We start from the raw sequence: 20,698 nt of genomic DNA on the forward strand, positions 1-20,698 counted from the left end.
GTGCGCAAGGACACTGTTTTAAATGGAATTTTTGGTCTGCTCAGGGCTCATTTTTCTTTCTTGGTTTCCCCTAATCTAGCAATTTCTGTATAAATTGGCCTTATAAATTCCTTATAAAATGCCATGATGGCTGGATCCCCAGAGCTCTAGGTGTTTCTTAGGAAAGAATTAATCAGATCTCTACAGTTCTGAATCTTTTGGAAGGATTCTTTGGCTGTTTTTGCTCATTCATTCATTCATTCATTCACCCATTTGATTAGAATTAAGAGTAAGAAACAGTGCCAGACCCTTAGAGGGATACAGCATTGAGACTGACATGGCTTCCTGACCTTAAGGAATATTTATATTACTAGTGCAGAAAGGCTATGAGTAACAAGGGTCAAAAGTTGGGTATGAACTGAATAAATGGATGGTGATGGAAATGCCCAAGGGAGAGGATTACTGGATGAATTTGAAAGTTCGCAGTGTTTTGAGTTAGACCTTGCCAATCACGTTCAGTGGAGATGTGTGGGTGAGAACGAGGAGGAGGAGACAGATTGTATTGGACTGGAAGACACAGGTGTGTGTGCGAGTGTGTGCACGTGTGTGTGTATCCCATGCATTCTTGAGCTCCTGAACTGCAGTTGTGTTCTGAGTACAGGAACAAGCCGGGTATGGGAGCTGGGGGCACACACACCGTGACTGCTAAGTGTCCACTGAGGACTGTGTGGGTATCATGGGATGTGCTCTGTGCAGGGGTTGTTCTGTGTGCGTGTGAGTTGGGTGCACATACAGGGGATTTGTGGGCATGCAGGAGCACAGGATACATGAGGGAAATGCACATTGTGCATTAAAGAATTTGGTGGGGGGAGTGGGTTTTTAAGGTAGAGGATGTTTCCAGAGTGAACTGGAACTGGTGGGAGAAAAGGATCACACTGGCCACCACGCCCCCTTCCTATTTCCCCAGTGGAAGCTTAGCAGATTCCCCCAACCCATCTCCTTATTTGAGGGGGGCTCCCCTATCCTGACTCTCAAACCTCACCAGGAAGCTGCCAACCCTGCAGACAGAGTCAATCCACTTGCTGGAGAGACTCCTGGTTAGAAGGAGTCTGAAAGACTGTAAGAGCTCAAAGAAGAAGAAAGAAGCAGCATTTGCCATCTTATTAACCAATAATTTATAGTACAGCTTTGAAAGGCAGAAACCGCATGCTGGAAATCTGATGCCCTGGGGGAGGTTTGGGTGGAACAATGCAGCTGGAGTCCCTCCTCAGGCCCAACAGAACCGGCTGCCCTCCTCGGCTTGCATCAAGGCGTGATTACAGCAGCCAGGCTATTAAATGATTTCCCTGCTGCAAAGAGTCAGTTCCCATCACTCCACGCACATTTAAGCAGATCGTGGGCACTTATTGACTCTGTTTTTCACTGGCACTCCCTGACTCTCAGTTAATAACCTGGAGTTCATCTTGCACAAATTGTGGAATTGGTTTATGTGCTGCAGAGAAACGATCTGGAGCTAGATGTCAGCACAACATCCCCCGGCAAACTGCTGCTCCTTTGATCTCAGAGATGTACCATTTGGGTCTTTAACAAAGTTGGTAACATGGATCAGAAAGGATGGAGCAGCTGAGGGAGCTGGAAGAAAAACCAAGTAGGCAAAAATGTGAGTTTGGAAAGATGTCAAACCAAAGTTGGGTCCTTAGCATGCCCTAGACTTGGGTCACAACCAAAGAAGTTATGTAAGGTGATTTCACTTTGGCTGCATGAGCAGTAGAGTGCCTAGAAAGAGGGCTTGTATCCTAAGGATGCTAAAGACATCACACACAAAGATGTTCATTGCAGAATTGTTTGTACAGTGAAAAATGGGAAGATGTAAGATCCAGCAGTAGATAAATGATTAAGGAAAACATTCCACATCAATATGGTATTTTAAAATCAATGTGTATGAAGAGTCTGGAATAGTATGAAAAATATGATGTTATAGCATTAAGGGATAAACAGAGCAGGATGGAAATTGCACACAGTTTAGATCACAAGTACGTAAAATACGAATAGAGCATACTTCTAAGAGTGGTGCGATTATAAATTATTCCTTTTCTTTTTTATAGAATAGTTTAAATTTCACAAAATAAGCTCGTTTTATTTTTGTAATGTTAGAAACCAGGGATCGGCAAACTTGCTGGGCCAGATAGTAAATATTTACGAGTCTACTGGCCACACAGTAGTGTCTGTTGGAATGACTCATCTCTGCTGCTGTAGTGCGAATGCTGCCATAGACAGCATGTTGTGAATAAATGGGCATGGCTGTGTTCCAACAAAACTTTACTTACAAAAACATGGGTCTGTCCCATTGGCTGTAAGTTACTGATCTCTAGTATAAACCTAAATTTTCCTTTTTAAACAGGGGATAATGATGTAGAATAACTGCCCTTCCATTAAGATTTAGCTATTACCTGTGGAAAGTTGTCTTTCTGATCACAGGAGGGTCTGGGGGTCTGAAGGAAATGGTCCGGCCCCTGGAAGTCACACTTGATTGGCAAGACCAGAGACACACAGCAGAAGTGACTCACGGGGACTAGCACTGTCCCTCTCAGCCTGGGCTGTCACACTCTTCCCTCTCTTTGCCCAAGTTATTCCCTTGTCTCTATGGCCCCCTCATGCTTCCCCAACCCCCTGCCTCCCACCCCATCAATTCCAGGAAGAGGAAGAAAGAAGACAGGGATCCTGAGCAAACTGAAAGGCCAGGGCATGGGGAGAGGTCTCTGCCACCACTTACATTGGATTCGAGGTCACTGGATGCAGGATGACCTGGGGCGCCCGTGTCGGCGTCTCCAGCACTGGCACCACATCTGAGAGCCAAAGATTGGAGAGTCAGAAACCAGACGCGGGGTCCACGAGCTCCCCCAAAAGCCTGATTCCTGGGAGATGCCGGCGGCTGGAAACTTCTCACCAGATCAGGAGTCCCTGGGCTGCCCAATCCCCTCTCTCCTTTCCCTGGCCACTTGAATTTACCTGCTGAGATGCATGAGTAGTCAAGATGACATCCTGAACAAAACTCCCCATTGGCACCTAGGGGGCTGCCAGAGCCCCCAAACCTCTGGCCTGAAGCGCCCACTGAAGCATCATCTCTGGGTCCTCCTCACTCCTTTGTCCCTTTTGGGATGATGAGGCTGCTTGGTTTCATGTCTCCCATGCCCAGCTCTGGCCCCTTTGGCCATCTCTCCCCCACCACGGGGTTCTGGACCCCTCCTCACCCTTGCCCATCCTTACACTGCAGACCTTTCCAGGTCTTTCCACTTGTGCTTTGGGACCTCGTTGGTGCCACTGAGTCTTGGATTCCACACCCTTTTTACCCCTGCCTCCACAGCCAGTCGCTAGCCAGTGGTCTGGTGGTTCCACCTGATCCTCTCTGGGCTTGTCCACCCCGGTAACATTCGCCTCCGTCCCCTCACAGCAGCTGCCACGCCTCAGTGGGCTCGCTTGGAAGAAACTGAGCTCACAGGAAACTCACCTGGGAAGATGAACTGCTGCCTGTATTTGTAGTAGTGGGACACTTGCAAAAGAAAGAAAATACCACAGTGAGTGCCATCCCGGAGCTGACCTTTCAGGTAACAAATGGGGCTCCTGTAGCCACCCTGTGGTCCTCTGCCCACCCCTGAGTTTCCAGACTTTTGCAGACACCCCATATTCCAAGGGACTGAGAACATGTCTGAAGAATCCAGAATCATTCAAGCCAACCCTTCCATTGAAACTCCCTGAAGACAGAGCACCCCACCTCGGAGAGCCATCCTGAGCACAATCTCATCTTTGTGAAATGCATAAAGACACACAGAGACAAAAAGTCTCTAAACCCATAATCTAACACATTAATTTTCTCCCTTCTGGCAGAGTGGTTATAGTGGCTTAAGAAAATCCTTTATGACCACAATAACATATCACCTCACAGTTAGGATGTCTATTATCAAAAAAGACAAGAAATAACAAATATTGGTAAAGATGTAAAGAAAAGGAAACCCTTGTGCACCCTTGGTGGGAATGTAAATTGGTGCAGCCACTGTGGAAAACAGTAGGCGGCTCCTGAAAAAGTAAAAATTAGAACTACCAGATTATCCAGCAATTGCACTTCTGGGTATATATCTGAAGGAAAAGAAATCAGCATCCAAAGGTGTGGAAATAACCTAAGTGCCCATCGACAGACAAATGGATAAAAAAATATGTGTGTATATATATATATATATATATACACAATTGAATACTGTTCAGCCATAATAAAGAATGAAATCTTGCCATTGCTGTTTGTGACAAAGTGGATGGACCTAGAGGGTACCATGCTAACTAAAATAAGTCAGATGGAGAAAGATAAACAGTACGATCTCACTTATATGCAGAATCTAAAAAAAAAAAAAAAAAAAAAATCAAACTCACAGAAGCAGAGATCAGATTCGGGACTGCCAGAAGTTGGGGATGGGGCCAGGGGCACTGGATGAGGGTGGTCTATGTGTTTCCTCTATGTGTTGCCCATGTTTTTCTAATTTTCTGCACTGAGCATTGTATTGGTTTTCTTATTGCTGCTGTAACAAATTATCATAAATTGGATGGCTTAACACAAATTTATCCTCTTAGAGTTCTGAAGGTCAGAAGCCTGAAAACAGTCATAGGCAGCTTGTTTTTTCTGGAGGCTCCAAAGGAGAACCTTCTCCTTGCCTTTTCCAGCTGGAGAGTGTACCTCCACTTCTTGGCTCACACCCCCATCACTCCAGCCGCTGCTGCCATCCTGACGTCGCCTTCTACTGTCTTTGATCGCCTCGTCTCCGTCTTATAAAAGATCCTCATGACTGCATTTAGAATCCACCCAGACAATCCAGGGTAATCTTTCCACTTCAAGATCCTTAATTCAGTAACAGCTACAAAGTTCCTTTAGCTGTGTAAAGTAATGTATTCACAGGACCCAGGATAAGACCATTATTCTGCCTAGCAAAGGCACAAGTTAATTTCCGTATCTAAGGAAAGATAATATAAAAAGAAAATTCCTCAGATTCACTGCTAATTTTCCTACAATTCATTTTACTTTCGGTCTGTTCACTGGAGGCCAGCTGTTCAGGACATCCCCAAGGTTTCCAGTGTTACCACTGCTCCAGTGGGGTGGAGAACCTGGATCGGGGGGTAAGAAGGATGTCAGGGGCAGAGGACAGGTCACACAGAGTTTTATATCCTCAGGGATGGGATCAGATATGAGTCTGAGCTGGTGAATATACTTCTAGAAACAGTTTTATCCATTCACGGTCAAGCTGGCTCACCAAGAATTAGTACAGTGGTTCCAAACCCGGAGTCCAGAAGCCGATCCTGTAGGGTTGAATCTGTGTTCCTCCTTTGATTGTCTGTGAAAGTTTGGGCATCTCTCTCCAAGTCTCAGTTTCCAGATATGTGAGATGGGGACCAAAAATAATCTCTCCTATATAGGGCTGAGCTCATCATTACATGAGATAAGAGCTCAGGGATGATGCAGAATCAGGGTTAACTGCGATGCATAAGCTGGTATCTTTCTAAGTTCTCTTAACTAACAGACAAGAATGCTTTATAATTCATAGACAGAGAGTTTCAAAGAACTCAGTCATGAGCTGCCCCTGAGGGTGGAACTGATTTATAAACCCCATCCCCATCCCAGAATGGACACCAAGTTCTGGTATTCAGGATCCAAGCACCTGGCTTGGTGCCTCGCACCCAGTGAGTGAGATGCTCGTGTTTGTTGAATTACTCAAGTCTCTTTTAGCACAGCAATCCCCCAAATATCTTAGCTAGCTGGAATCCAAATGGATGCATTTTTTGATTCTGGAAAACAAAGTGCCTAGTTTGGGCAGCAACTCGTTCAAGGTTACAGAACACAGCTTTAGAAGAAATCTGACCTCGATGATGTCAGGGACTCATCTTCCATTAGATAACTTCGGTTTTTTTTCATTGCATTTGGACATTTTATTAGCCAAGAGGGGCTAAAATTAAAAAAGAAAAACTACCTGGGATTCTCAAGAGACTTAGCTGATCTCTTCTCTCCCCAACTGGAACTGGGGATTCAGTGTCTGCAGAAAAGGTTAGCTGGCAGTTAAACACTCTTTTAAGGAGGTGGGGCTGGTGATGGAGAATGGGTGTCACTCTGAGAAGGGACAGGTGTCCAGCAATGGGACACCCGACAAATGCCTCCACCCACTGCCTCCGACTCCTGCCAGGAACCCTCTGTGGCCTGAGGACAGCTCGTTTCTGATGACTGAAAGGGAGAGAGTCTCGGCAAGGAGAGGAGGGAAAGGGTGCTGTGAGCCCTGCCTGTTCTTGCTGATGACAGACACCAGAGAGAAGCGGGTCAGATGGGGCAGCTGATGACTCTGAGTGGCTCCTGGCTGTCTGGTATCAAAGAGGGTTCGGGAACTGAGAGGTTGCAGGTGACCAGAGGTCAGAGAGACAAACAGGCTACTTTGAAGGCTCTTCCACTCTCAAGGCCATATTCCCTCCCTATGGACTCCTCAGAGAGCAGCCTCAGTGGCCATATGAAAGAAAGGACCTAGAAGGAAGGTGGAAAGATCAAATCATCCCCTGCCTAAACCATGCAATTCCCTGCAAGGCCCCACCAGGCCTCAGCCCTGCAGCTCTGAGCTTTGCCTGGTGCCTTGGTTATGGGCACTGAACCATTGATCACGTTTCCAGCTCTTTCCAATAACAGGGCCTTTGCGTGTGCTCCTCTCTGTCTGCCCGAACAACTCCCCTCCTGCCTTCAGCTGCCTCTGATGTTTCAGCCTCTTGACTTTGCTCACAGCACTGTCACAGCACTCACCACAATTTATAATCCTATTTTTGTGTGTCTGTTTGCTAGGCTAACACCTGTCTTTTCCACTAAGCTATAAACTCCATGAGAGCGGAGACCGTGACAGGCAGAATAAGGCCCTTCTCCCCCAACTCTATTCCCAAGACGTCCACAACCTAGTCCTAGGACCTGGAAATATGTTACCTTACATGACCAAGGGGACTTTGCAGATGTTTAAGTTGAGGATCCTGAGATGAGAGGATTATCCTGGATTCTCTGGGTGAACGTTGAGTATAATCACAAGGGTCCTTATGAGAGGAAAGCAGGAGGATCCAGTCAGAGGATCAGAGAAGGAGATGGGATAACGGAAGCAGAGGTTGGACAGATGTAGGGCCATGAGCAAAGGCATGCAGGTGGCCCTCGAGAATCTGGGAAAAGGCAAGGGAATGGATTCTTTCCTAGAACCTCCTAAAGAAATCAGCTCTGCAGACACCTTGATATTGAGCCCAGTGAAACTGATTTTGGACTTCTGACTCCTTAACCGTAGAGTTATAAACTTCTGCGGCTTCGAGCCACTAAGCTCATGGCAATTGGTTACAGCAGCAACAGTCAACTCATACAGGGCACATCTGATGTGTGCCTTGCTCCTTACCCAGTGCCTCGAACAGTACCTGGTATATAGTGGATGCTCAATAAACATCCATTAAAGAAATGAATGGATGGAATGCAGGGCCAGAGACAGTTTAAAGAAAAAGAACCTGCAGCTCTGGGAGGTAAACGAGCCTCAAATCACTTGTTCACTCATTCATTCACTCAACAAACATTTAATTAGTGCCTTCAGCAGTCGACATTGGGCTGGGCTTTGGGTGGTCGGTGAAGAAGGGTAGGTGAAGCACATGGGTTTCCTAGTGTCATGGAGCTGACTTTCTGATGGAGGAGCCACTAAACACGGCACCAGGTTACTCCAAAGGAAGAAGGCATTTGAGTGAACACTTCAGTCTGAGGAACCCATACAACAGTCCCTTACAAAGCTCCTTCGTGTACCTTCCCACAGCAAACATCGTACAAACTGGCAGGTCAGACCCATTTTACAGATGAGAAACTGAGGCCGAAACAGAATCAGTGCCATATTCAAGGCCACAGAGGTGGGAGAGGGCAGATCTGGGATCCAAACGAAGCCCTCCACCCTTCACTGTACCATGTCCAACGTGGCACCAGAATTCTGAAGGGAGTGGCCAGGAACAAGGGGATCCACCCAACAAGCAGAGCACAATCCCAGATTCTGTGAGGGGGTGTCCTTCACGTGCCCTGAGGCTAACAGTTGAGCCAAATGCCTGTTAACCACACGGCCTCTTTTCAAAAAGAATGTTCTAGAGTAACCAGTGCCAGGGGCACTGTTATGCCTAGGTGTTAGCTTGAATTGTCTTCAGAAAACTCAACATCTGGCAGGAAACCAGAGCCAAAGCTCCTTTCCCATCAACAGAGACTCACAGTCTGGAGCATGTAACAGGTGACTGGGGCCTTCCGTGAGCAGAAGAGATGCCTGTCACCATGGAGGAATTTTGCCAAAACCGCCTAAGGCAGGCAGTGGGGAAGGTCTGGCTGCCCTTCTAGAGGGTCCTATTTTGTTTTCTATGTCAACACTGCATTTAATTATTATTATTCAATTATAAAACGGATGCATGTTTCTTGCCATTATATGCACTACAGAAGTGCATAAAATAAAATTCCTCTTCTTAGAAAGAACACCTGCCATGAAGTCCTGCAGACATTTGTCTGCATATACAAATACATACACACACACACACGTATAAATATACAAATACATTAAATCATTTAACAACAAATAGGATGTTATTATACCAGTGCTTTTGCAAATCACCTATTTTCCACTTAAAAGATATTATGGATTTCTTCCCATGTCCAGGATATTTACAAAGAGCTACTCCATTTTTTCAAGGGTGGCTGAGTATTTGGTTATACAGATATATTACAGTGTATTCAAACACTCCCCTCCTGATGGGCATTTGGGTTGAGTCCAGATTTTTCACTGCCGCCAAAAAAGTCGTTATAGATCCTTGTGCAAACACTTCTGTGTATAAATTCTTAGAAGTGATACTGCTGGTCCAGGGAATGTACATTTGAAACTCTGACAATGCCAAATTACCTCCCCTAAAAGTTTAATTTGATTCCTACTCCCAATTTCAGGGTATCTGGGGACCTCATCATTATTTCCACAATTCTAGTTAGGGCATATTACTTAGCAGTGGTAGCCACGGTAATTTGCTAACCCTGTGTTTAATCTAATAATGATGAAAGTAACTCACCTTTGGTGAGCTCTTGGACGAGACAGGTGCTCTGCTAACTTTGCACATGTATGGCAATGTTGAGCCCTTTGAGGGTTCTACAAAGTAGGTACTATTATTACCCCCATTGTACAGATGAGGAAAAAGGGGCACAAAGAGGTCAGTAGTTTTGCTCAACAGCACATAGATAGTAAATGATGGAGCTGGGATTTGAACCCAAGCAACCTAGTTCCAGAGCTCACACTCTTTTAACTGCTGTTCTAAAGTGCCTTCACCGAGACGACCTGTTAGTTCACTCCCCAAAGAGGGTCAGGGCACTGTTGGCACCTGCCATGGGGTAGATGCAGACCCGCTGGCAGGCTAGCACAGCAATTTGGTCAAGACACCTCCCCGGGGCTCTGACTGAAGGGATGAAGGTAACAGGGATCACCCCTGGAGAGTCAAGATGCCAGTAGAGTCTTCTAGAGATAAAAGAGTGCTGGTGCTTTGATGCACGGTTCCCCCTTAAGAGGTCCTTTGCCAGCTCCCTGTCTATAAACAAGCAGCAAATGGTTACAGGGAAAATAGTCCTGAAGTGAACATCTTGGGTGAGGGGTGGAACAGCTTTAGGAAAACATCCAGACGCTTCCCCCCTGAGATTGGGGGTCAAAGGGGTGAAGGGGGTGTCAAAGGGCCTTTTTCCCATTCACCTCCTTCCACGGAAGTGGAAATAGCTGAGGGTGCTGGTGGGAACCCTCGGTCTGTGGAAACGCTGGGCACTGTTGCCTGGTTGACTCGGGGGCACTTACTGAGATGATTACAGCTGATGACTTGCATTATGGTCCTTGTTGGCTGCCAGGTAAGAAGCCCTCACATCACAGGTACGAGGCTGCCTCGGGCTTGGACGTAATCAAAAAAACCCCCATCACACAAGTCTTTAAGACTCACTCTATCCCTTCAGACACAGCCCAGATCAAAGCAGTGTAGGCAGGTGACATGAGCAGCTTATGCTCAATGGGTGGGTGTATCTGGGTGTTTCCCAGATATCCTCTCCTGGCTGGGTAGGCTTGGAGGTGTGACCTGTGGCTGAGGACCTGGGTTTTTTATTTTTCCCCCTGTGGGAAGCTCTCTGGCTCAAGAGGAAACCAACCCCTAGACCAGCATTGCCCAGTGGGACTTTCTGCGACAGTGGGAAATAGTCTACACCTGTGCTGCCCAACATGGCAGCCACTAGCCACAAGTGGCTCTCGAGCAGTTGTAATGTGGCAAGCGTGACCAAGGAATTAAAACTTTAATTATATTTAATTTTAGTTCATTTAAATTTAAATAGGCACATGTGACTAGTGTGTACCATATCGAACAACATTCAGCTAGACTTTGGTCCCAAATCATCAAACCAGACCTCATCCCACCAGCCTCCGTCTTGAAATCAGCTATGGTGCTACAAAAATGGCTGAGCTGGAAGTGTCCTTGCAGTTGGAGAACAGGAGGTGGGCTGGGCTGAGCCCCGGAAGGGGTGGGAAGACACTCAGGTCTGTCTCGCTTGAGAGCTGAGAAAGATCTTTTTCCTAAGTCCGAGAAGCCAGAATACCACGTGAGGGCTTCTCCATTGTCTCACAGCCCAGCACATGGTCTCAGGTCAGCGGTGGAGTGCCCTGGGGTTTGTGAGCTGGAAGACCCTTTGCAGTCCTCTTGTCCACCTGCATCCTTTCAGAGGTATGAAAGCTGAAGTCAGAGGTCACAGGGCAGGGACAAGAGAGAGCTAGCTATTGACTTCTGGACGCCAGCTCACTCTTCCAGAGCCCTGTTTGGTGTCTGCATGAGACTCAGAATGTAGCTCTGCTCAGGCGTGTGGGCCCTGAGATCCTTGGCACAGGATCCTGTTGCCAGTTTCAACTGACTTAGCTCTCTTTTTTTTTTTTGGCAGCACTGGATCTGAGTTCTTCTTAGATCTTCAATCTTCATTGTGGCATGCGGGATCTATAGCTTTCAGCGTGCAAACACTTAGTTGCAGCATGTGGAATCCAGTTCCCTGACCAGGGTTTGAACCCAGGCTCCCTACATTGGGAGTATGGAGTCTTAGCCACCGGCCTACCACGGATTTTGCACTTAAGGCAATGTCCAGCTCCAGAGCAGATGGCTCCCCCTGTGACTCAGACTTAGGTGGAGACCCTGGGCTGCTGCTTTCCAAAAGACAGAGTCTCTGAGAGTCCCCTTACCTTCTGAGCCTCGGTTTCCTCATCTGTAAAATGGAGCCGATCCTACTTACCTCATGGCTACTCTAAAGATCACATAAGGGACTATGCAGCAGTTGCCCTGCTTATGGTAACACTTAATCTATACGCTTCCAACCCACAACCTGTCATGTGGACTGGCCTGGACAGGGCTCTGGCACAAACCCGATTCCTGACCCCATGACCTCCCACACGCAGAAGGTACCTGGCAGGTTGAAATTCTTCTGCTGCCTTGTGCACTGCGGAGAAGGGTGTAGGGGAGAAGGTGGCGTGGCGCTGGGCGGGAGTGGGGGCGCTGGCGAGGAGGGCGTGGAGGATGTCGTGGACGAGGGGTTGCTGCTGGAGTCTGGCTGGTAAGGAACAGGGATGTGGTCCTGAAGAAAGAAAACAGGGTGGGGTGGGGGCAGGGGCAGGCAGAGAGGCGGAGACACTGCAGCAGTGAGGCTGAGCTGCCCGGGAAGACCACCCCCTCGGCATCCTCAGTGCCTCCTCTGTTTTCCTCAACCACCATACTCTCCCCGCCCCCCGCCAAAGTCCCACCTGCCTCCCCCACCCGCACTGGGTTGCATCCAGCTGTGGAAGGCACAGTCTCTCGAGTCAAATTCCTGCCCAATGCCTGGAGCCCAGGCTGAAAGGTTACCATATAATGAAAGCCACGTGGGTGACAGCCACGCTCCTTGGGCCTCTTTGATTTTGGAAAATCCCACGCCAAGTGCCCAGAGAGCTCTTCCCATCCTAACGCCTCTCCTCCAGAGTGTTTTATTAAAGAATCAACAGCCTGACAGCTCAAGAGAGAGTGCGAGAGCCAGCCTGCAGCATCTTCCCTCGCATCTCAGCTGGAACCAGCATGGCCTCCTCTGGCCCTTGAAACTGCTCTAAAGCCAAGATGAAGACAGAATCCATGTGCACATCCTCAGAATGGCGCTGGTCAGGGTGCGGCCAGTAGCCATACAGTGGGCTGAATACTGTCTCCCCTCCAAGACATGTCCACTCAGAACCTCAGTAAGTGACCTAATTGTGATGGGACCATCCTGGATTTGGTGTGGGGTGGGGTGAGTAAGATCCCATGTCAAGCGTCTTTACAAGAAACAGGAAAGGAAAGACACACAAAGGAAATGGTGCTGAGAAGACAGGAGTAGACAGGGGACTGATGCTTCTAGAAGCCAAGAAACACCAAGGACTGCCGGAGCCACCGAAGGTTAGGAAAGGAGCATGGAATGGATTCTCCCTTGGAGTCTCCCTAAGGAGCCAACCCCACTGACACCTTGACCTCAGGCTCCTGGACTCCAGACTGTAAGAGAGCAAATGGCTTTTGTCTCAGCTACCCAGTTTGCAGTAATTTGTTTCCGCAACCCCAGGAAAGTAATACGAGCAGAATCCCAAGTGAGGCAAAGGGAGATACAGCCAGCTCTTTCCTACGCATCCTGAACAAAATACCTAACCTCTCCATTTCTCAGTTTTGCCCTCTGTAAAATGGGAATAAATACTAGAAAACCTCAGCATCCCAGGAAAGAGGTTCCTGACTCTCAAAGTCGGCAGAGCTAAGCATTCTCAGGAATACCTTAATCTGTTCACTCACAGCACATGGATCATTTGGTTCCTGAATCACTCAGAGCGCCACCACTCAGCGTGGCTCTGGGTACCCAAGGATGGTTTTGTGTGATCTGATTTTGTCAACAGGTGTGTTTGCCTGCCAAATAGCAAATACCAATGAGCATAGGGCGGGGAGTGGGGGTGGGGAACAGACATTCCTCATCTGGAGGCCCAATCGATGCTCGACCGGGTTGTGCATGCCCCCTTCCCAGAGGTCATTCCACTCCCACGAGGTCACACTGCCTCCACATCAGTGACTTCCCCACTGTGAGCTTCAGTCTCTCCTTGTCCTTTACATGGGCTGAGAACACCCACTGTGGCTCTGTTGTGAAGTTTAAGGTGATATGTGTACCTAAATCCCTAGCACTGGGATGAGGCACTTTGTTATCAATAAATGGAAGCAATTACATTTGGGACAGCATTTATTTTTGCAATTAAGCTTTCAGTTTGAGATAGCTACAGATTCACATGCAGTTGTAAGAGTATTAGAGGGATCCCAGTGAAAGCTGTGGTTTTTCCAGTAGTCATGTACGGATGTGAGAGTTGGACCATAAAGAAAACTGAGTGCCAAAGAATTGATGCTTTCGAATTTTGGTGCTGGAGAAGACTCTTGAGTCCCTTGGACTGCAAGGAGATCAAACCAGTCAAACCTAAAGGAAATCAACTGTGAACTTTCATTGGAAGGACTGATGCTGAAGCTGGAGTTCCAATACTTTGGCTATCTGATGTGAAGAGCTGACTCATTGGAAAAGATTCTGATGCTGGGAAAGATTGAGGGCAGGAGGAGAAGGGGGCAACAGAGGATGAGATGGTTGGATGGCATCACCGACTCAATGGACATGTGTTTGAGCAAATTCTGGGAGATAGTGAAGGACAGGGAAGCCTTGTGTGCTGTAGTCCATGGGGTCGCAAAGAGTCGGATATGACTTAGTGACTGAACAACAATGCATTCTTATTTAGTTTTTTCCAATGATAACATGTTGCAAAACTAGGGTACAATAAAATTACAACCCAGACACTGAATTCATACAGTCAAGATACAGAACATTTTCACCACCAGAAGGATCCCTCATGTTGTCCTGTTCTGACTACAACCCCTTCCTCCCATCTTTTACCCTGGCACCACTAATGTAGTCTTCATTGCTATATCATTACAAGAATGTTCTATAAATTGAACTATAAACTATGTAATCTTTTGGGGTTGACTTTTTTTTCACTCTGAATAGTTCTCTGGAGATTCATCCAAGTTACTGCATGCAACAAAGGATTGTTCCTTTTTATTGCTGAGTGATATTTCATGGCATGGATGTACCCAGTTTATTTGATCAACCATCCACTGAAGGACAGGTAGGTAGTCACTGTCTGTGGCTCTTGTGGAACAAGCTACTACAAACATGCCCTGGACAAAGTCCTGTTCCAGGCAAGCTCATGCTCTAGTTCATTCCAGCCACCTTCCACGCAAGACCACCTTGGAGGTAATTCTGATCTGATTTTAATAGTAAGGTGTCAGGAGGCCAGCCTTGTTACTCCACCCTAGTTTACCTAATGGTAATTACCTGTTCCTGGCAACAGACTTGTTAATGTAAGGAAAAATAAGGCAGTAACATGTGGGCTAAGTTTATGTGGCTGGGCTGTGAAGCTACCACACAGTCAAAGGGGGGACAGGGGGTTTTCAGAGAAAGTCAGCGACTGATCGTGTCAGTAGAGGGATAAGGGGAAATGAAAGTCAGGCATCTATCCATCCTAGCAAGACTCTCTTCTTTGAACTTCTACTCATAGATGGACAAAGAAGTTTCCATAGATGCTCTGCAAAAAAAAAAAAAAATTATCCTTATTTAAAAAGCATAAAGGTTTGTGCTAAAATACAGTGTCCTGTTAGGCATACATACCATGCTCAAATGACAGAGCATGTTTAAATGAAAATGTTGGTTCATGATGTACACATTCAGGCTGGACCTGGGCTTGCATCACTTCCTCTTCTCTCATTCTTACAATGACTGCCATAGTCACATCAAATGGCCCACAGTTCCCAACACAAACCAGGCTATTTCATATCTCCAAGACTTGGGAGATGTTATTATTTCTGCTTGGAACGGGCTTCTCTGGTGGCTCAGGTGGTAAAGAATCTGCCTGTGATACAGGAGACTTGGGTTTAATCCCTGGGTTGGGAAGATCTCTTAGAGAAGAGAATGGGTACCCACTCCAGTATTCTTGCCTGGGGAATTCCATGGACAGAGGAGCCTGGCAGACAACAGTCTATGGAGTCACAAAGAGTTGGACATGACTGAGTCACTAACACTATCTTCCCAGCCTTGTCCCAGTTGGCCTGGAAGATGCCTACTCTTTCTCCAAAATGCAGCTCAGACTGCCCCTCCTCCGAGAAGCTCCCCTGACCTCCCACTCAACCAACCAGGTCAGCACATTCCTCTTCCTGGGACCGGCCCTGCCTGGTATTAGCTTGCTCTGGTACTGGTCTTGGCTTCTGCTGTTGCTTCAACCATCACTTCTCAGCTTGCTTGTCTGTCTTTGTCCTCAAGGTTAGAAGCTCCCTATTCTCAGTGTGGTCCCTTGAAAAATGTGTGCTAGAGGAAGGAGAATAGAAAGAAATGAAGTGAGGGATGGATAAGGAGAGAGAGAGAGGGAAGAAAAGGTTTATGTCCTCCTACTAGACTGCCTTATTTATCTTGGAATCGGCAAAACTTAGCACAGAAACAAAAACGTAAGAGGTGGTTAATAAATGTTATATGTATCAGTGAATGGAAAGGAAGGAGGGAGGCAAGGCAAGACAGAGAGAGGGAGGAAAGGAGTTGTCTTTATGGAGGAAACGGTTAAGGCAGGAATTCAGTCTCTCTCAACTCTGAGGCTCAGGGCTGATGTGAATCAACAGAATCAGCAAAAGAGAAATGTGCACAGAGTACCCACATTCCGCAGCAGAATAGCTAAATGGGAGGGGAAATTCCTTCCTTGGGCCAGACCCAGATCTGTGTCCCAATGGGAGGTTGTCTTCTATCAGAGGGAAACTCAGACTCTCTCAGATCATGCAGGGAAGGGCTAATGGCATAATTCCTCTTTCTGAGTGCAGCTAAAATGTGGAAACATTCTTCAGAGACCATCCAGTCCCCCACTTCATGCTGTAGATGCGGACGCTGAGACTCAGACATGGGGGCAATGTGCTGGAGTCACACAGAGAGTTAGTGGCCCAGGTTCCCATCTCCAGCCCAGAAGCAGAAACAGAAGGCTGAACCAAGTAATGAGAACTCACGTCTGACTCAGAATCAAATGAAGCATGTTCGCTTCCCAGGTTCCCCTTCAACCAGCTGTGCACTGACTTTGACATGGCAGTAATAATAACTCTCTTTCCCATGGAAACTGTCTCCTAGGGAAACTGTCCCCACCCTCCAACCCAAAAGTAGTAGTAGTAGTAGTAGTGTTAGTTGCTCAGTCATGTCTGACTCTTTCAGACCCCATGGACTGTAGCCTGCCAGGCTCCTCTATCCACGGAATTCTTCAGGCAAGAATACTGGGGTGGGTTGCCATTCCCTTCTCCACCTCCAACCCAACAGAGTCTCCTAAACAGCCTTACTTGTCTTGTGACATCCAAAGCCCACTCCCAACTCAGGACCAAAGGTCAGTGCATCACAGCAGCTGGTTAATGACCTATGATACCTGGAATAAACAGATGAGTGGGGCCAAGAGGAATAATAGCAGAAAGCAGAGCTAAGGTGGAGAGGAGGTGAGGTTGAAGGGGACAGAAGAGCCACGACAGGCCAGAAAAACAAATCAGCTGAGGTAACAAGGAGCAGGAGTGCTTCTATGGCTGCAGAAGTGAAGATGGAGAGAAAAGATGAGAGCAGAGGATGAGGAAAACAGTCAACAGTAACAGACCAGAGGGGACCCAGAAAGAGTAGCCAACCACTGTCATGATGGAGGACCAGAACAGTGACCCATGGTCTTGCTGGAGGTCCAAGCTGCTGACCTGAGCACAAGTCTGTCCTCTATGTCCAGTTTCAAGAGCCCAAGCTCCTTAACCAGGATTCCTCTTCCTCTTGTCGTCCCATGCCCAACCCTTCCAAGAGACAATTCCTTGTGCTGAGCTAGCAGAGATGAGGCTCTGTTCCTTGCAACCAACTGAAAAGGACAGTGAGGAGGCAGCCCCTCCAGAAAGCTTTCCTGCAGACAGATCTTCAGCTTCGGACACCTAGGTAGATGGGGCTTTTGATGCCTTGATGTGGAAGCACGCGCCTTACAGACTGGACCCCTTGGGAGCCGGCAGATGCTCCTGCTGCTGTGGCTTCTCCTCCATCTCCTCGTTCTCCTCCATCTCTTCATCTTCCCCCATCTCCTCTGCTTCCTTCATCTCCTCCATCCCCTCACCCTCCTCCGTCTCCTCCACCCTCCTCATCCTTCTTCTTTCTTCCATTTCCTTCTTCTTCCTGTTCTTTCTCCTCCCTCTTCCTCTTTCTCCTCCCCACTGCCTCTCTTGTTCATCCCTGAGCTCTTCCATGCCCTGAGGATCCAGTGTCAGGACTAAACCCTTTACACGTATCACTGCACCAAATCCTCTCCACAACCCCCAAAACATCTACTATTATAACGCCTATTTTACACAGCAGGTAACAAAGGCAGAAGGGTCTTGGTTCAGTCACAGAGTGTATGAAGAAACTGAGTTTCAAGCCCAGACCTTCTGATTCCAAAATGCACATCCAAACCATTAGGCTGGGTGAACAGGCTAGGCTTTTATGAAGCTGGATTGACAGAGCTAGACGAGAGAGGAGACAGAGCAACGAAAAGGAAATCTTCAGACCAAATTGGCTCAGAAATCTATTGCACTAACCACATCATTGCCTGACAGAAAGAATCTGTGTGAGGCTAGTGAGAAGAGAAGTAGGGGGAAAAAAATAACCCAGCCCTCTGATAGCTCCTGTCCACCTTCATGCCAAAGCCGCTTTCTAAAAAGAGGTTAATTTATTTCTCTTATCAAATTCTCCTGCTGGCAGACAAGCAGAACAATGTCAGAGTCACCGATCTATCTGACCCACGTTTCTGTCCCACCTGACACCAAGAGGCTCACCGTGTCTGCAAAGCCAGAGAGAAAGGTCTCGCGATGGCTCTGAGCCACTCACCCCTCAAGAGGTCATAAAGGAAAGGATGGTTACAGTTACTTTCCAGGAGCCTCACCACTGGAATCCCCTAAGCACCCCAACTCCAGAAGAGGGAGACCCTCTCCTAGAGACCTACATCTTTTACCAAAAAATAAAGGAAAAGTGGACCCAGCCTGACACTGTGATTGGAAGCCCAAGATTTTAGCTGATAAAAATAGCTAGAATTTCCTGGACACTTATCCACACGCCAGGAAGCTCTCCAAGTGCCTTGCCTGACACTGATTATTTCATTTCATCCTCACAGCTATTCTCTGAGGTTGGTGCTCTTCTTGCTCAGCAGGAGACAGTTTAAAAATGTGGCCACAAATTCCTTGGACTCTTCCCACTGACAAGTGGGACCATGCCTCCTCCCCTTAGATCTGAGTAGGCTTGTGACTGCTCCTATCAGTACAGTACAGCTGAACAGACACTGACAACCCTTGGCTAGTGACAAGCCAAGATAGTGCATGGGATTTTTATATCGCTAGGTTATAAAAGCCTCTGCAGCTTTCACCTTGTTTGATAAGAAAGTTGCTCTGCAAGCCCTGAGGTGCCACGTAAGAAGAGCCTGACTACCCTGAAGCAGCCAGATTGTGAGGAAGCCCAAGCCACAAGGCAGGATTGTGTGTAGTTGCTCCCAACGAGACCCTCTGTTGAGTTCAGGCTTTGACTCATCCCAGTCCAGACATGTGAGTGAAGGAGCTTCTAGATCAGGGGTTGGAAAATTTTTTCTTGAAATGGCTCATTAGTACACATTTTAGGCTTTGTAAGCCAGTGATCTCTGCTGTAACTACTTAATCCTGCTGTTGTAGTTTGAAAACAGCCATAGAAAATATGAAAGTGGCTTATTCCAACACATCTTAATTCACACAAAAAACAAGCTGTGAGCTAGATATGGCCTGTGAGCCATAGTTTGCCAATCCCTATTCTAGATGATTCCAGCCTCAGCTGCGTCAGCTTTCCCAGTTGAGTCCCTGGGCATTGTGAAGCAGAAACAAACCATCCCCCTGTACCGTTTTCCTGATACCTGATCCACAGCCTCCACAAGTGTAATTAAAGAACTGTTGTTGTCCACCATTAAGTTTGAGGTTGCTGGTTTGCACAGCTGTGGATAACCGGAACATGCCCATTTTACACACAGGAAATCTGAGGCTCAGAGAGATTAAGTAACTTGCCCAGAGACTCTAAGAGCAAGTGGAGGAAGCCAAGATTGGCTGCCAGGTCTGCCTGACTTCAGAGGCCAAGTGTATCATCAAGCCCTAAGACGATGCCACAGGAGACAGATGGTGAATGACTGAGACCCGGTGTGGTAGGTGACAGCTCGAGAGAGAAAGAACATATGGGCTTTGGCAGGGAGGTTGGAGAAGGAGGGAGGGACCAGTTGTGCATGGAGGCTTGCAGGCTGCAGGAAGGGGGTTGACTGTTTCCTCCACATGACAGAAAGCCACAGGAGGGTTTTTCAGCAGAGGGTGGCATGATTCAAATTACATTCATTAAGAATCACTCTGGCTGCTGTGTGGGGAATGGACTGGGGAAGGGGCTAGGCCCTCCCCAGCCTTATGCACAGAAAGGAGAGTATGGTTGCCAGGGAGAGGTCACGCGGCCAGAGATGCTCATCTGGGTGGGTGACTGTCCACACACTTGGACTGGCCCACACTTTATCCACCTTCCACACAATGCACGGAGGCACCAGAGGGCTTGAGAAATCACCTGCTGCCATGTGTTACCTCTTCCTCTTCCGTGAGGCTTTAAGTGTCCCTGGGATCCCTTTGGTGTCGTCCAACCCACAGATTAAACAAAGAACAAGGAAATCCCCAGTGGAAATTTCCAGGCCATGTTAGAAAGAAAGACACAGAGAGGCCCGCTGCTGACCACTATCTGAGGACCAGTCAGAAGCCAACCAGATCGGCTATGGCTCAGAGCTCAGGGCCTCCACACAGATTCATCTACCTGGTCTCCAGCAGGAGCTCAGAAACAGACTCTTGTCCCGGGGTGATTAGATTCAACAGATGTGTCAACAGATGTGTCAGGGAGTGCAGAACCTTCTGCAAAGCTCATCCGGGCAGATGATGAAACAGCTCACAGAGCAAAGAAGGTGGAGCCTGGACCACTAAGGACCCCCTCTCAGGCTCTCCTCCCATCCCTACGGCGCCCTCATCAACACGTTCATTCATTCTCATCGCCAGGTGGCCTCTCTCTAAATCAGACAGACTTCTGGTACACTCGCTCTGCACTGATGGCTGGATGCCCCCCAAACTTTCCTAGACACAAACCACACAGAATGACAAGAGAGCCTAGGGGCGCTGGGAAGTAAGGGCAAGACTCCCAGATCAATCCACCGAGTCCTGTTCGAGAACATTCCTCCCTCCTGCTCCTCACATGGCAGCGCCCCGACCCAGCACGCCTGGGCCCAGCGGAACCCCATCTCACCTTGTTGATTTTGTTGGTTTTGGGGAGCGTCTGGCTGATGTGCAGGTCCGAATACCGGGGTGGCTTTCGTAGAGGGTTGTTGATGTCACACGGGACGGACTCTGTCCGGACTAACCTTGCTGGATCCGTAGGGGTAAAGACAGTGATTTGGGAATTTAAGTACCACTTCTTCTCCGTACCGATGCCAGGAGAGCAGACCTCACCTCAAAGGCCCACCCCCAAGGCTGGAAGGGAATTGCCAAGAAATGA

The 20,698-nt window shown here is 47.8% G+C and overlaps 1 protein-coding gene and 2 long non-coding RNA genes across 5 annotated transcripts in view; 2 read left to right on the forward strand and 1 right to left on the reverse strand.

The window, feature by feature from the left end:
• Window positions 1-20,698, reverse strand: part of KSR2 (kinase suppressor of ras 2) — a 476,682-nt gene that overhangs the window by 84,648 nt on the left and 371,336 nt on the right. For 2 of the 3 annotated variants that reach the window (XM_081539723.1, XM_081539724.1), the window contains exons 9-12: window positions 20,450-20,568; window positions 11,491-11,659; window positions 3,488-3,529; window positions 2,753-2,825 (exon numbers count right to left, since the gene is read on the reverse strand). In XM_081539723.1, the coding sequence (XP_081395849.1) occupies window positions 2,753-2,825; window positions 3,488-3,529; window positions 11,491-11,659; window positions 20,450-20,568 (403 nt within the window). Of the gene's footprint in view, window positions 1-2,752; window positions 2,826-3,487; window positions 3,530-11,490; window positions 11,660-20,449; window positions 20,577-20,698 lie in introns of all 3 variants that reach the window. The other variant, XM_081539722.1, reaches the window with a different exon arrangement.
• Window positions 16,579-18,151, forward strand: LOC145525864 (uncharacterized). The gene is made up of 2 exons (XR_014068466.1): window positions 16,579-17,080; window positions 17,876-18,151. It is a non-coding gene; the product is annotated as an uncharacterized LOC145525864 (long non-coding RNA).
• LOC145525865 (uncharacterized) lies at window positions 18,228-19,100 on the forward strand. Its single transcript, XR_014068467.1, has 2 exons — window positions 18,228-18,708; window positions 18,952-19,100. It is a non-coding gene; the product is annotated as an uncharacterized LOC145525865 (long non-coding RNA).

Source organism: Giraffa tippelskirchi, chromosome 11, assembly GCF_054371585.1.
Source record: "Giraffa tippelskirchi isolate mGirTip1 chromosome 11, T2T-mGirTip1v1.2.pri, whole genome shotgun sequence".
Classification (NCBI taxonomy): domain Eukaryota; kingdom Metazoa; phylum Chordata; class Mammalia; order Artiodactyla; family Giraffidae; genus Giraffa; species Giraffa tippelskirchi.